The sequence below is a fragment of the Rhinichthys klamathensis genome, unplaced genomic scaffold (genome assembly GCF_029890125.1).
Source record: "Rhinichthys klamathensis goyatoka isolate OS25496 unplaced genomic scaffold, OSU_Roscu_1.1 h1tg000858l_1, whole genome shotgun sequence".
Taxonomy (NCBI): domain Eukaryota; kingdom Metazoa; phylum Chordata; class Actinopteri; order Cypriniformes; family Leuciscidae; genus Rhinichthys; species Rhinichthys klamathensis.
In genome coordinates, this window is record NW_026607227.1 from 159,112 (window position 1) to 172,805 (window position 13,694).

The 13,694-nt window shown below is 41.7% G+C and overlaps 1 protein-coding gene across 1 annotated transcript in view; it reads right to left on the bottom strand.

Moving 5' to 3' along the window:
- LOC130078384 (cadherin-18-like) overlaps positions 1 to 13,694 on the bottom strand; it is an 84,314-nt gene that overhangs the window by 26,897 nt on the left and 43,723 nt on the right. The window contains exon 4 of the mRNA XM_056243871.1: positions 11,384 to 11,503. Within this exon, the coding sequence (XP_056099846.1) occupies positions 11,384 to 11,503 (120 nt within the window). The remainder of the gene's footprint in view (positions 1 to 11,383; positions 11,504 to 13,694) is intronic.

Genomic DNA, 13,694 nt, shown 5'->3' on the forward strand with positions numbered 1-13,694 from the left:
TGAGAAGCGCGATACAAATAAGTGTGAATTGAATTGAATTGAATACCACATACCTGAAAAAAATACTGTATAATATATGGACAGCATTTACACATATTTGTGTCTGAATGTCCGAATACATGCACACACAACACAACACAACACATTCATAAGCCAAAATGTTATCAAGGAGCTAACATATAAGGAGGACCTGTGAGGCAATGGCAAGTTGGGAATTTATATTTTATATTATGTGTGAAAGTGTGAGACGGACAGTTTATATATTCGAACATGCAGTTCCCTTTTTAAATGGACACAACCAGTGGGAGTGAGAAAAAATATGCAAACAGATACCTCAATCCGCCAGAACAAATAAACACACGCCAGTGTTCAGCCCCAGAGAATGTCATAGAGATTGCACCAAGCCCATTGAGAGCAGACACCACCTGCCAGGACAGAGGATTTCAGCAGACAACACAACGGAAAAAGCAAAATGTTCATGTTAAATAGGCTCTTAGTATTCAGCTAGTAGCCACAAAGCAGAGACAGAAAGTAAATAACGCAAACAGGACCAGACACTGATGCAGAACTAGGTAAGCCCAGCTCTATGTACTCCGGAGTTTGATTTCCTATATGGAACAACAGATAGTCAGCACTTCCTATACACAAGTTTATGAGCCGTTTCCGCTCTACATCCTAAACTCCTCCCGTCGATGCAACCCACTTCCGTTCTGGCGGTCTGGGTTTGTTTTGCTAGCTAGCTTCGACAAAGCGCTGATATCGCAGTGACATAACAATTACAACATGAAGAAAGGTGGTTCGGGAACGATGTGTGTGATAGTTGGTTGTAAACACTCGAGAAAGCACCTGAACGAGTGGTTAGATAGAGAGTTCTACGACCGCAAACCAGCTACGAAGAGGTCCATGCGCTCCATTGTTTACACACAAACACACTCACACAGTATCGCGCCCGCGCCTCTCTCTCACACACAGTTCGATCGCCTAATTATTATCATCATGGCTCACACACACACACACACACACACACACACACTTTGCACTCTAGCTAAGAAGCCTATGATATAGTTCGGATCGTCAGGAGGACATTCACTGACAGCGCGTTCTCTTTTGTCTAGTCGCGCATGAGTGGTTAAAGCATTTGCGTGAATAAGAGAATGGTCATAACCCTAGCAAAAGGATGACAGAAAGAACAGATGTTGCGTTTGCATTAAATATTTTAACACGTTAAAGCTGGACAAAAATGAATCGGGAAAATATTTTTCTCACGGCCGCACGCCGGAGATCCGGCACGGTGGCGAAAAGTGATTGCATTATTTATTGCAATAAGTAGAGGCTTCAATCGTTTTGTTGTAAGTAGAATAGGCTACTGCATTTTAAGGGGTTAGTTTCGACATTTAAAGGTATTTTAACCGGTAAAATGGTTGGTTGGTACACAGCAGGTAAAACAATGCAGAGTCATAAGGATAATTGCAAAAGAGATCATGTCTTTATTTATAGCTCAGCAGTAAGTCATGTTATAGGTTACAGTCCGTTTTCCAAATACAAACACGTATTCCATCCGCAACAACATGCTTCTTTTATTTCCTATAATCATGTAAATGTCTTCCCTGATTAAGCTATAAACTGCAAACACTTATTTAGCCACAATTGTTGTTATTATGTTAAAAGAAACATTAAAGTAACACACAGATACATTTGCTATTACCACGGACATAAACTGATAGTTATTTGCACGTTATGTCTGTTTTATCTAGCTGTGTATGACATGACACAACCGACTTTGTTGCTGTGCAGATATTGATATGCCTCGACGGCTTTCAGATTGTCCAATTGCTTTTCCATCTATTGCCATGGATTGCACGAAGTAGGAGCAAATCTCGCTGTACGTTATGCTGGGCCACGTCGTCATGTTAGTGTTCTGCACTGAATTCGGGTGGGGGATAGTAACGCCATCTCCAGTCGTGGAACCGTCGCTGTGTACACCGGCAGACGCTGTGTGCAAACCTCTTCCGGCGGAAATGAAGTGCATTTAAGTAGAGTTATGGCGGCGCCCATGATTTGGCGCGTAAACTTGTGTATAGTGAAAGTGTGAAACATCACGCAGGTTAAGCATCACTCGCCAGCAAACGGGGCAATCTAACTACTACACAAAGGTAATTCTCAGCTAAGAGATTAGACACAGTGATGCAAGTTATTTTACTTTATATAGAAATGAATGGGTGGAAACAGTAGCTTCTACAGTTGGAAGAAAAACAAATAAAGAATACTCTACTATATCAAAATTTGTAATAAAAGATTTTTATTAAGATTTTATTAAGATTTTTGTAATAAAATATTCAAAAACCACTTGCACAGTGTGATATATTTCATGCAGTTGTGTACTTACATGATCCCAAAAGTTCCCAAGGATTTGTAAATCCAGAGAAATTAGAGTTTTAAATAATGATTTGTCCTTTGTCATTATCGTATATTAATGACGTAATATCCGAGATATCCTCTGGTTCTGCTAGTAGAAACCATAGATATAATACATAGATGCCTCATTAGCGGCAATTTCAATGGGCAGCTATGTAAGCCGCTAATGACGGATACAATGATACAATATCTCGCACGCCGCTGTTGTGTCGTTCAGTCTTTATGGTTCACTATTATTGATCGGCGAGTACAGAAATTCCAAAAAAACGTAAACGCTAATCAACTGAGGCAAGCAGGCTTTGGGTAGCCTGGCATGCCAGACCTACATCAGGATGTTAGGTCTGGGAACTCACCATTGACAGGGCTTAATACGAGGGGCGGGATAAACGGTTGTCTTTCAAATTCCCTCTGCACGCAATAGGATAGCGCTACAACCAACCAGAGCAACGAAGAAGGTGACGTAGTCAGAGCGATCTCACATCACAGTACATTACACTGAGATCCGATCACAATGCGTCCTCGACTACCTCCGAACCGGGACACGCTGATCGGATAACATTCCGATCAGATGTGCGTTTACACTTGTTTTTTCAATGTGTATGTGGACAACATCCAGATACAGGTCACATGTTAATGCCAAGTGTAAACGCAGCCTTTGTTATTGTTTTGAAAATGCGACCTATTGCGTCGAATTTTTTTTACAGGTTGTACCTTTAAAAAGAAAGAAAACACTGTATAACCAACAATGCACCTAGTAATCTGGTAAGTCTTTACACATAAGAATCATATTTTCTCAATGTAACGCAACTGTAATTTTACATACAGAACACAGTGAATATAGAAGCCAAATGGATATAGTGCAGCAAAAAAAGTGTGAAATCAAGGATGACAGAGATAAAGAATCAGAGCTCATGTGCATCTGTGTGAAAAATAAAAGTTGTATTCAAATTATGAATGGGTTAAAATGCAGAAAGTGAGCAAAGTTATATACAGACACTGACATTTTTAAATATATACCAAACCAAAATACTTATATTATTTTTAGAGCATAGAAAGAGCAACCCTGCAGCCTGCAAACCTGTTGTGACTCTGGTTGGTGGAATTTTTCGTATGTCTAGTTTTTCACAACAAATTCAATGGGTGAACACGATTATTCTTGAAATAAGTTGAAATAATGCCAACAGATGGCTTCAACAAAAGCACATACCATCGATTAACAACCTCTGAACTCTCAGTAGGTCTGTCTTTAAACATTTCAAAGTTATTGTTAAAAAAATAAATCCAAATGGACAAAATTAATGTAGTTTTTACTTCTGGAACCCGACTGTTGAACTCTATTGAGTGGATTTGGACTAAATTGAGCGTCAGCGTCAGTTCTGGCAGGCCAGGTAGTCAAGCAGCTGCTTATGCTATTTGCTATCAACACTGTCCCGTCAGCTGATCTGCTCCAGCTGAGCCGCATTAGCTGGTTAACTCCCCTCGCTGTTCAATGGCCAAAGCTCAAACAAGGCGCCCTATTTAAAGCTCATTCACCCTGCTCATACATGCTTGCTGTTCGCTCTGCTGGCTCGCTGCTCGCTCTGCTGGCTCGCTGCTCGCTTCTGCTGCAAATATTGACACAGGACTCGACGTGATTCATTCTCCATTCATCTCTGAAAATCTTCACGAAGCTAAGTTCCTTTTTTCATTGCTAAAAGCTATCAGTGTGTTGGCAACATGCTTCTTGTTAATGCTGTCAGTGTGTTGGCAACATGCTTCTTGTTAATGCTATCCGTGTGTGGCATTTGGGCTTATCTAACTAGTCGTTTTCATAAAAATGCTTATGCGATCATATTGGCTACGTGCGTTATCTGTTGTCATTGGCAACTGATCGCGTTGCTCACGCTAGCTTTGAACACTATGCAGCGCAGATTCAAACAGCTTGCTGTGATAGGAATTCACTTCTGCGGACTGCCTCCGGACCGTATACAGCTACGCATTGTGCAACAACTACGGCGGCGACACTCGCTCCGGTTTAACCCTTTAAGCTATGGGGCGGTGGTTTCTGCTGCTTACAAACGATACCTCCGTCCCGATGTTCGGGATATTCTTGACGACCAGAAGCATGAGCTCAAGTCTCTGATTTGTTTCGTTAATAAAACGGCTTGCTGCTCGCTCTGCTGGCTCGCTGCTCGCTTCTGCTGCAAATATTGTCACAGGACTCGACGTGATTCATTCTCCATTCATCTCTGAAATCTTCACGAAGCTAAGTTCCTTTTTTCATTGCTAAAAGCTATCAGTGTGTTGGCAACATGCTTCTTGTTAATGCTATCAGTGTGTTGGCAACATGCTTCTTGTTAATGCTATCCGTGTGTGGCATTTGGGCTTATCTAACTAGTCGCTTTCATAAAAATGCTTATGCGATCATATTGGCTACGTGCGTTATCTGTTGTCATTGGCAACTGATCACGTTGCTCACGCTAGCTTTGAACACTATGCAGCGCAGATTCAAACAGCTTGCTGTGATAGGAATCAACTTCTGCGGACTGCCTCCGGACCGTATACAGCTCATTCTTACGCATTGTGCAACAACTACGGCGGCGACACTCGCTCCGGTTTAACCCTTTAAGCTATGGGGCGGTGGTTTCTGCTGCTTACGAACGATACCTCCGTCCCGATGTTCGGGATATTCTTGACGCCCAGAAAGCCATGAGCTCAAGTCTCTGATTTGTTTCGTTAATAAAACACATTTGATCATTATTTTGCTCGCGCTCTGCTCAGTTAACGCCCCTGAATGCCCTATCAGCTGTTAATTTATTCATCTAGCTCGTTCTCAGAGGTGGATTAATCATCTATCCTTAGAGCTTACACTGTAGACTGTCAAACAGTAAATACAGATAATCTAGGTAACAGCATGTTTTAGCTATTGCGGTCTTGATTAGTCATTTCAGTAATTAATTAATATTTTTACTATTATAAATCGCTAAATTAGGGCGGCTCAGTCGACACCGTTCGAGACACTCAATTTTGTTTTGGGGGGAATAGCTCATGTGGTCAAATAAATCATCCTCTGTATCACAGAGGATTGCCAGGTGTGGTTTTGTTTGGGGGGATATTCTAGCTCTCACAGTCTAAAACTGTGTGAGCGTTCCCTAATGCTGCTGCTGCTGTCCTCTGACTCTCTGCTATTTCATGGTGCTCATGAAAGGTCAGAGGACTCCCTGAACAGAGCCATACCGCCAAATTTCAATTCAGGAACATCAACCTGTTTGCAATCTATTCAAATAATTCTTAATTATTTTGTCTGTGTGTTCTTGACTTTATGGACCTGACAGAAATTGAGCGTCAGCGTCAGTTCTGGCAGGCCAGGTAGTCAAGCAGCTGCTTATGCTATTTGCTATCAACACTGTCCCGTCAGCTGATCTGCTCCAGCTGAGCCGCATTAGCTGGTTAACTCCCCTCGCTGTTCAATGGCCAAAGCTCAAACAAGGCGCCCTATTTAAAGCTCATTCACCCTGCTCATACATGCTTGCTGTTCGCTCTGCTGGCTCGCTGCTCGCTCTGCTGGCTCGCTGCTCGCTTCTGCTGCCCGCCACCTCCCCAGCTCCTCCTTATGCATAACGTGGCATTTGCTATGTCATGTTGCTGCTCTGTTCACAGGGGGATATTCTAGCTCTCACAGTCTAAAACTGTGTGAGCGTTCCCTAATGCTGCTGCTGCTGTCCTCTGACTCTCTGCTATTTCATGGTGCTCATGAAAGGTCAGAGGACTCCCTGAACAGAGCCATACCGCCAAATTTCAATTCAGGAACATCAACCTGTTTGCAATCTATTCAAATAATTCTTAATTATTTTGTCTGTGTGTTCTTGACTTTATGGACCTGACAGAACTTAAATGCCTCTGATTGGCCATTGCATTCAACACGCTCAACAAACACGTCTGTGATTGGCTACAAGGCTCAACGCTGAAAAAAACATTTGATACTTTTAACAGAGCGCTCACAGAAATTTGCATGGGAGCATTTAAACTTGCAAAAAGGCTGGCATCGTTAAGTTTTTAAAATGTAAGTATCAACCTGGTACTGAAATACCGGCCCTTTTGACAACACTGGCATTTCAAAATAAAAATGCTAAAAAAGCCAAATATTGTTTGATACATTGGCCATGGCGATATATCGGTTGACCACTTGTTGGAAGTAACTAACTAGCAACACTACTGTCACAGTCATCTAGACTCATTCACCTTTAGTTTAGTTTTCATCGACTTTCAGTTTGTTTTCATTCATCACATGTGTTCCTTTCTTTGATTTTCCCGCCACTCATCATTCATCCACTCACCACTGGACATTCATTCATCACAGCTGGTCATCATTTAGTTTGTACCACCATGTACTGTATTTAGTTTCTCTCTATTTCTGTCGGTCGATGTTTGCGTGTTGTGCTCGTAATGTGTATAAAAGACACCTGTCCACAGAATCTGTATCTTACATTCCAACCTCTCCACCACAATGGGCAAGACCAAAGAGCGGTCAAAGGACATCAGGGACAAGATTAGAGACCTGCACAAGACTGGAATGGGCTACAAGACCATCAGCAAGAAGCTTGGTGAGGAGACAGCTGTTGGTGTCATTATTCGGAAATGGAAGAAATACAAAATAACCATCAATCGCCCTCGGTCTGGAGCTCCATGCAAGATCTCGCCTGATGGGATAAGGATGATAATGAGAAAGGTGAGGGATCAGCCCAGAACTACATGGGAAGAGCTTGTTAATGATCTCAAGGCAGTAGGGACCACAGTCACCAAGCAAACAATTGGGAACAGACTACGCTGCAATGGACTGAAATCCTGCAGCACCCGCAAGGTCCCCATGCTCAAGAAGGCACATACACTCCTGGACAAAATCTTAAGACCGGGGGAAACATTACCAGTATTCGCATTTCGCGCAGGTGGATCGTTAACGGGTTGTAAGTACTGCTTCAAAATGCCAAAAGAAGAAACAGGAGCAAGAGACAAAAAATATAGAGTAGGCAATTTATTGAAAACTGCATTTAAACCAAAACAGGCTGTTCATCAGCTGATCAAAAGTTTAAGACCATAGCCTTAAAAAGGTCAAATCTGCACAAAAATATGGCTTTCATGTCATTGTCCTTCAGGCAGTCACACTGTCATGATCTCCTGATGGCAAACGTAAAAAGGCTTTCTCTCTTTGAACGTGGCAGGATTGTTGACCTGCACAAGCAAGGCCTCTCGCAACGCGCCATTGCTGCCGAGGTTGGACTCAGTAAGACAGTCATTTTACATTTCTTAAAAGATCCTGAGAGTTATGGGACAAAGAAGTCAAGTGCTAGACCCCAAAAAATGTCATCTGCACTGAGCCTTGTTCACGGTTGTCCGTGAAGACACAGGTCGATCCTCAACCCAAATTAACGCCCTTACTGATGCTGACTGCAGCCCAATAACCATAAGACGTCATCTGTGAGAGAAGAACAAAAAATGTCTTCAAAGGCCACATCTCCTCACACGCCACAAACTTGCCCATATGGAATTTGCAAGGGAGCACCAAACATGGGACATTGAAAGGTGGAAGAAAGTTTTATTTTCTGATGAGAAAAAAATTTAACCTGGACAGTCCTGATGGCTTCCAACGTTACTGGCAACGTTACGATCCCACCGTAGATGTTTTCTACACGGCACAGTGGAGGAGGCTCCATCATGATCTGGGGTGCTTTATCCTTCAATGGGAAAATGGAGCTTCAGGTTGTGTAGGGGCGTCAAACGGCGGCTGGCTCTGGACATGCTGCAGTGGGCATCCCTCTTGACTGAGGGCCCTCATCTGTGCAGTAATGACTGGGTCTTTCAACAGGACAACGCTGCAGTTCACAACGCCTGCCTGACGAAGGACTTCTTCCAGGAGAATAACGTCCCTCTTTTGGACCATCCTGCGTGTTCCCCTGATCTAAATCCCATTGAGAACCTTTGGAGATGGATGGCAAGGGAAGTTTACTAAAACGGACGACAGTTCCAGACCGTGGATGCCCTTCGTGAAGCCATCTTCACCACATGGAGCAACGTTCCTGGAAACAGTCCCATCAAGCATGCTGAAACGAGTGTTTGAGTGATCACCAAGAACGGTGGGGCTACTCACTACTGAGTCCTTTTTGACACTTTTAGTTCTGTTGTAGGATTTTTTTGGGCTATGGTCTTAAACTTTTGATCAGCTGATGAACAGCCTGTTTGAGATTAAATACAGTTTTCAATAAATTGCCTTCTCTCTATTTTTTGTCTCTTGCTCCTGTTTCTTCTTTTGGCATTTTGAAGCAGTACTTACAACCCGGTAACGATCCACCAGCGTGAAATGCAAATACTGGTAATGTTTTCCCTGGTCTTAAGATTTCGTTCAGGAGTGTATAGAAGCCCGTCTGAAGTTTGCCAATGAACATCTAATGATTCAGAGAAGGCTTGGGAGGAAGTACTGTGGTCAGATGAGACCAAAATTGAGCTCTTTGGCATCAACTCAACTCGTCGTGTTTGGAGGAAGAGAAATGCTGACTATGACCCCAAGAACACCATCCCTACAGTCAAGCACGGAGGAGGAAACATTATGCTCTGGGGCTGTTTCTCTGCTAAGGGTACAGGACGACTTCACCGTAATGGACGGGGCCACGTACTCTAAAATCTTGGACGAGAACCTCCTTCCCTCAGCCAGAACACTGAAGATGGGTTATGGATGGGTCTTCCAGTATGATAATCACCCAAAACATACTGCCAAGGCAACAAAGGAGTGGCTCAAGTAGCACATTAAGGTCTTGGGGTGGCCTAGCCAGTCTCCAGACCTTGATCCTATATAATATCTGTGGAGGGAGCTGAAATTTTGAGTTGCAAAGCGACAGCCAAGAAACCTTAAGGATTTAGAGAGGATCTGTAAAGAGAAATGGACCAAAATCCCTCCTGAGATGTGTGCAAACCTGGTGACCAACTACAATAAATTTGTTTGCACACAAGGGTTTCTCCACCAAGTACTAAATAACGTTTTTCTTGGGGATCAAATACTTATTTCACTCACTGAAATGCAAATGAATTTATAACCAATATATAATGTGTGTTTTTTTCTGGATTTTTTGGTTGATATTCTGTCTCTATCCGTTAAAATAAACCTACCATAAAAAATATTGACCCTTCATTTCTTTGTAAGTGGGCAAACTTACAAAATCAGCAGGGGATCAAATAATTATTCTCCCCACTGTATATATACAGTGGGGAAAATAATTTATATTTATACAGTTTTTTAGCTTTTATGTTTAATACTTGCCACCCTTATAGATCTACGAATAAACTCAAAACGTGATACGTTTTATGGTGGTGATGCTCAGAGCAGAAAGAGGTGAGCCTCTAGACCTGGAGTATTGGATTATTTGAGCGCAATTCAAACACACACTGCTCTCAGTGCTAAGGGTACAGGCACGTCCTGCCAAAACAAAGAATGCAACGCTGATATGCAAGAGTGCAACGTTAAACCAACACCTTATGATACTTTTTTTTTTGATGTGAACATTATCATATGGCCTCTTAATCCCATCAAAACCTTCATAATAGCCACAAACAGGGGATTAGAGATGAGAAAAGAGTTGAAAGAGTGACCGCGGCAGGATTCCATCCAATATCATAGTTCTAGAGCCAAAGACACCACTAAAAAAACAAACCGCCGTCAGAGATCCTGCTTCAGTGGAGGACGGCAACAATCCCATGGGTCCCAGTGGGAGGGAGACTGAATGAGCAATTACACATAGTAAATAAATGCATAGTGGAGTACCCATGAAGCAATTCTGTGTAAATTGGCATAGTTCTGTGGCGGATATCTGAGGGATAGAAGTATGTATTGGTGCTAAGCTGAGTCCCTTGGGTCAGCAGCTCATCATGCTGTTGCTGACAAGGCGGTGCTGAAGAACTACGCACACAATAACAGCTGGAACAGATGCTACTCACCATTTTACCTTGTACACTGCTAATATAGACGTACAAGCATTTGCACCACTACCCTGGCACACTCGAACGCATAAGCCAAGCAAATTTATCCTGCATCAAATAGGCTCTATCATGGGATAAACACTCAGAAGGTTGGCGCTTTCAATCTGGGACAAACACCCTCCAGGCACATTCAACTTGACATAAACACCACCACTGCGGAAATTTAACCAAATGGCTACTAAGCACAGAATGAAAAAAGGAGGGAGCAAGGGAAACATTAAATTAGGATATACACTGTAGGCGAGTGGTACATCATAACAAGTAGGCCACGGTTCAGGCGTTTTTTGCTGCCACACAACATTGTAGTCTGGGTCGCACGGTGCCGCACTCTCTATGTTTCTATCATGTGTTGATAATATTCTGAAAATGATTTGTTTATCCACCCGGGCTTTGCAAGAGTAATTGAGTGTACCATGTAAGTTTTAGAAGAAAACCATCCATATTCATCACCCTCAATGTAGGTTTATTGATTTATTTCTAAGAGACAACCGAGAGTAATATTTCCCACATTTCACGCTATTGAACATTATTTAACAGAATTTCAATGTGTGTGCCTGAGTCCGAGTGTCGTTCGGAAGAGCACACAAATCCAAATATAAAAATCCAAGTCCAAATCCAAGAGTGAGGTTTTTCACTCACTCTTGGGGGATTTTTGCTGTTTTTACATCAAAGGTTGAAACAATATGTATGACAGCCCCTCAACAATATGATAACCCATCAATTATTATCCACATAGGGTAGCGCAATAAATTGGGAGTTCCTTTGTGAGCCTGAAAGCAGTTTTACAGATAAACTGTATCTGTGTTTCCTACAGCCTATTATGATGGAATGACTCATCCGCTGGTGACTTTGCACAAGCTCGCAGGAACAATCAGAAAATGTTCAAGTGGAGCCTTCTACAATCGAAGGCATCTCAAAGCGTCCATAAAACAGGTTATTCTGAGAAAGTGAGGTCTTTGCGTACCAGTTTTGGGGTCAACGGTAAAGAAAGGCTGCCCTTGGAGAATGCTGTAGACGATCTTGGCACTGTTTCCATAGGTGGGATCATCTGCGTCTGTGGCAGTGATCTGGAACACTGATGTTCCTGTGTGGACATAAAAAACATGTCCAAGTTAAACTGCTAAAATAATTCACATGCTCAGATTTGCATTCATTCTCATTAATGCATGCCACAAGCATGCACCAACAGAGGCAGATGCGGTACTCATATGCCGCTTGCTAATTCAAGTGACTCATATCATGCCTTTTTGATCTGTACCAGGTTGAATTCACCTGTCATGAGCCTCTCTCCTCCAAGCCTTGAATGAAAATGTGATTTTAAGCTCAACAATTTGCTTTATTGTGCACTAATACATTGTTGTAAACTAATATTATATATTATGCAGATTATCTACATTTTTAAATGTTTATATTAAATGTTTTAAACATTCTGAGAAACATTAAAAAAATAGTGAGAAAATATATATATATATTTCTTGAGCACCAAATCAGCATATTAAAATGATTTCTGACTGATGCTGAAAAATCAGCTTTGTCATCATAGGAATAAATTACATTTACACACACACACACACAGACACACACACACACACACACACACACACACACACACACACACACACACACACACACACACACACACACACATACTGGTACGGGTGGTTTATAAAGACTTTTTCCCCTAAAAAGTTCCATCCTGGTTTATGGGGACCCACCTTTCCCTTTGTCATAGAGATTAATAAGAAATATTAAACTGCTCCTTATGGCATGGGGTAAAAATCTGACTGCTCAGAATTTAATTCTAATGAAACAGTCTGGTAATATGAAGACCTGACAAACTAAAGCACTGTAAGGACAGGGCAGGAGTGGGCGTTTCCTGATTTAATTATGATTTATGAGGACTACCCTGGTTTATCTGGACATCACTCACATACATACACACACACACACACACCTGACCCTTAATTATGAGGACAACCCCGGTTTATCTGGACATCTCACACATACACACACACACCTAACCCTTAATTATGAGGACTAACCTGGTATAACCTGGACTAACTTTACCCATGAGAGTGCCGCATCACTTAAGTTTGTTTCAATACCAGCATATAGAAAAACAAAACAAGAAATTATCAGCAATTGTTCAACCTGGCTTAAACTTTAAGAGAGATTTCAGAAAACTAACCTGAGTTTGTAATGTGAGATTTAGCAGGTGTGAAGTGAGTGAAGAGCAAAGAGAGAAGAGGGAAAGTGAAATACGGAAATATTTTAGCTTTAAAAATTAAGAAATTAAAAAACCAAAAGGAGAGTTTACTATTTAACCATCACTGACAAATGCATTCACCCACAAGTATTTTTCATAATTGAACCTTGAATGTCAGTCTTAATTTATTAATTAGATTTTAAGAAGTTTTGTCTAAAGATAGTTTTGAATAAAGCTAAATATTTCCAGTTGATTGGGTTTGGGTTTTGTTAATGTGAAAAGAGAAGATTGTTCAAGACTTGCTATTAGTATCTAAATGAACATTGCTGACCATTTGGGTTTAACTGGACATCAGTAACCATATGAATCATGCATACACACACACAAACACCTGACTAACCCTTGATTATGAGGACATTTTGGGTTTAACTGGACCTCACCTCACACACACTCTCAAACACCTAACTAACCCTTGATTATGAGGACATTTTGGGTTTAACTGGACCTCACCTCACACACTCTCAAACACCTAACTAACCCTTGATTATGAGGACATTTTGGGTTTAACTGGACCTCACCTCACACACTCTCAAACACCTAACTAACCCTTGATTATGAGGACATTTTGGGTTTAACTGGACCTCACTCACACACACACTCTCAAACACACACAAACACCTAACTAACCCTTGATTATGAGGACATTTTGGGTTTAACTGGACCTCACCTCACACACTCTCAAACACCTAACTAACCCTTGATTATGAGGACATTTTGGGTTTAACTGGACCTCACCTCACACACACTCTCAAACACCTAACTAACCCTTGATTATGAGGACATTTTGGGTTTAACTGGACCTCACTCACACACACACTCTCAAACACACACAAACACCTAACTAACCCTTGATTATGAGGACATTTTGGGTTTAACTGGACCTCACAAACACACACAAACACCTAACTAACCCTTGATTATGAGGACATTTTGGGTTTAACTGGACCACTCACACACACACACAAACACCTTACTAACCCTTGATTATGAGGACATTTTGGGTTTAACT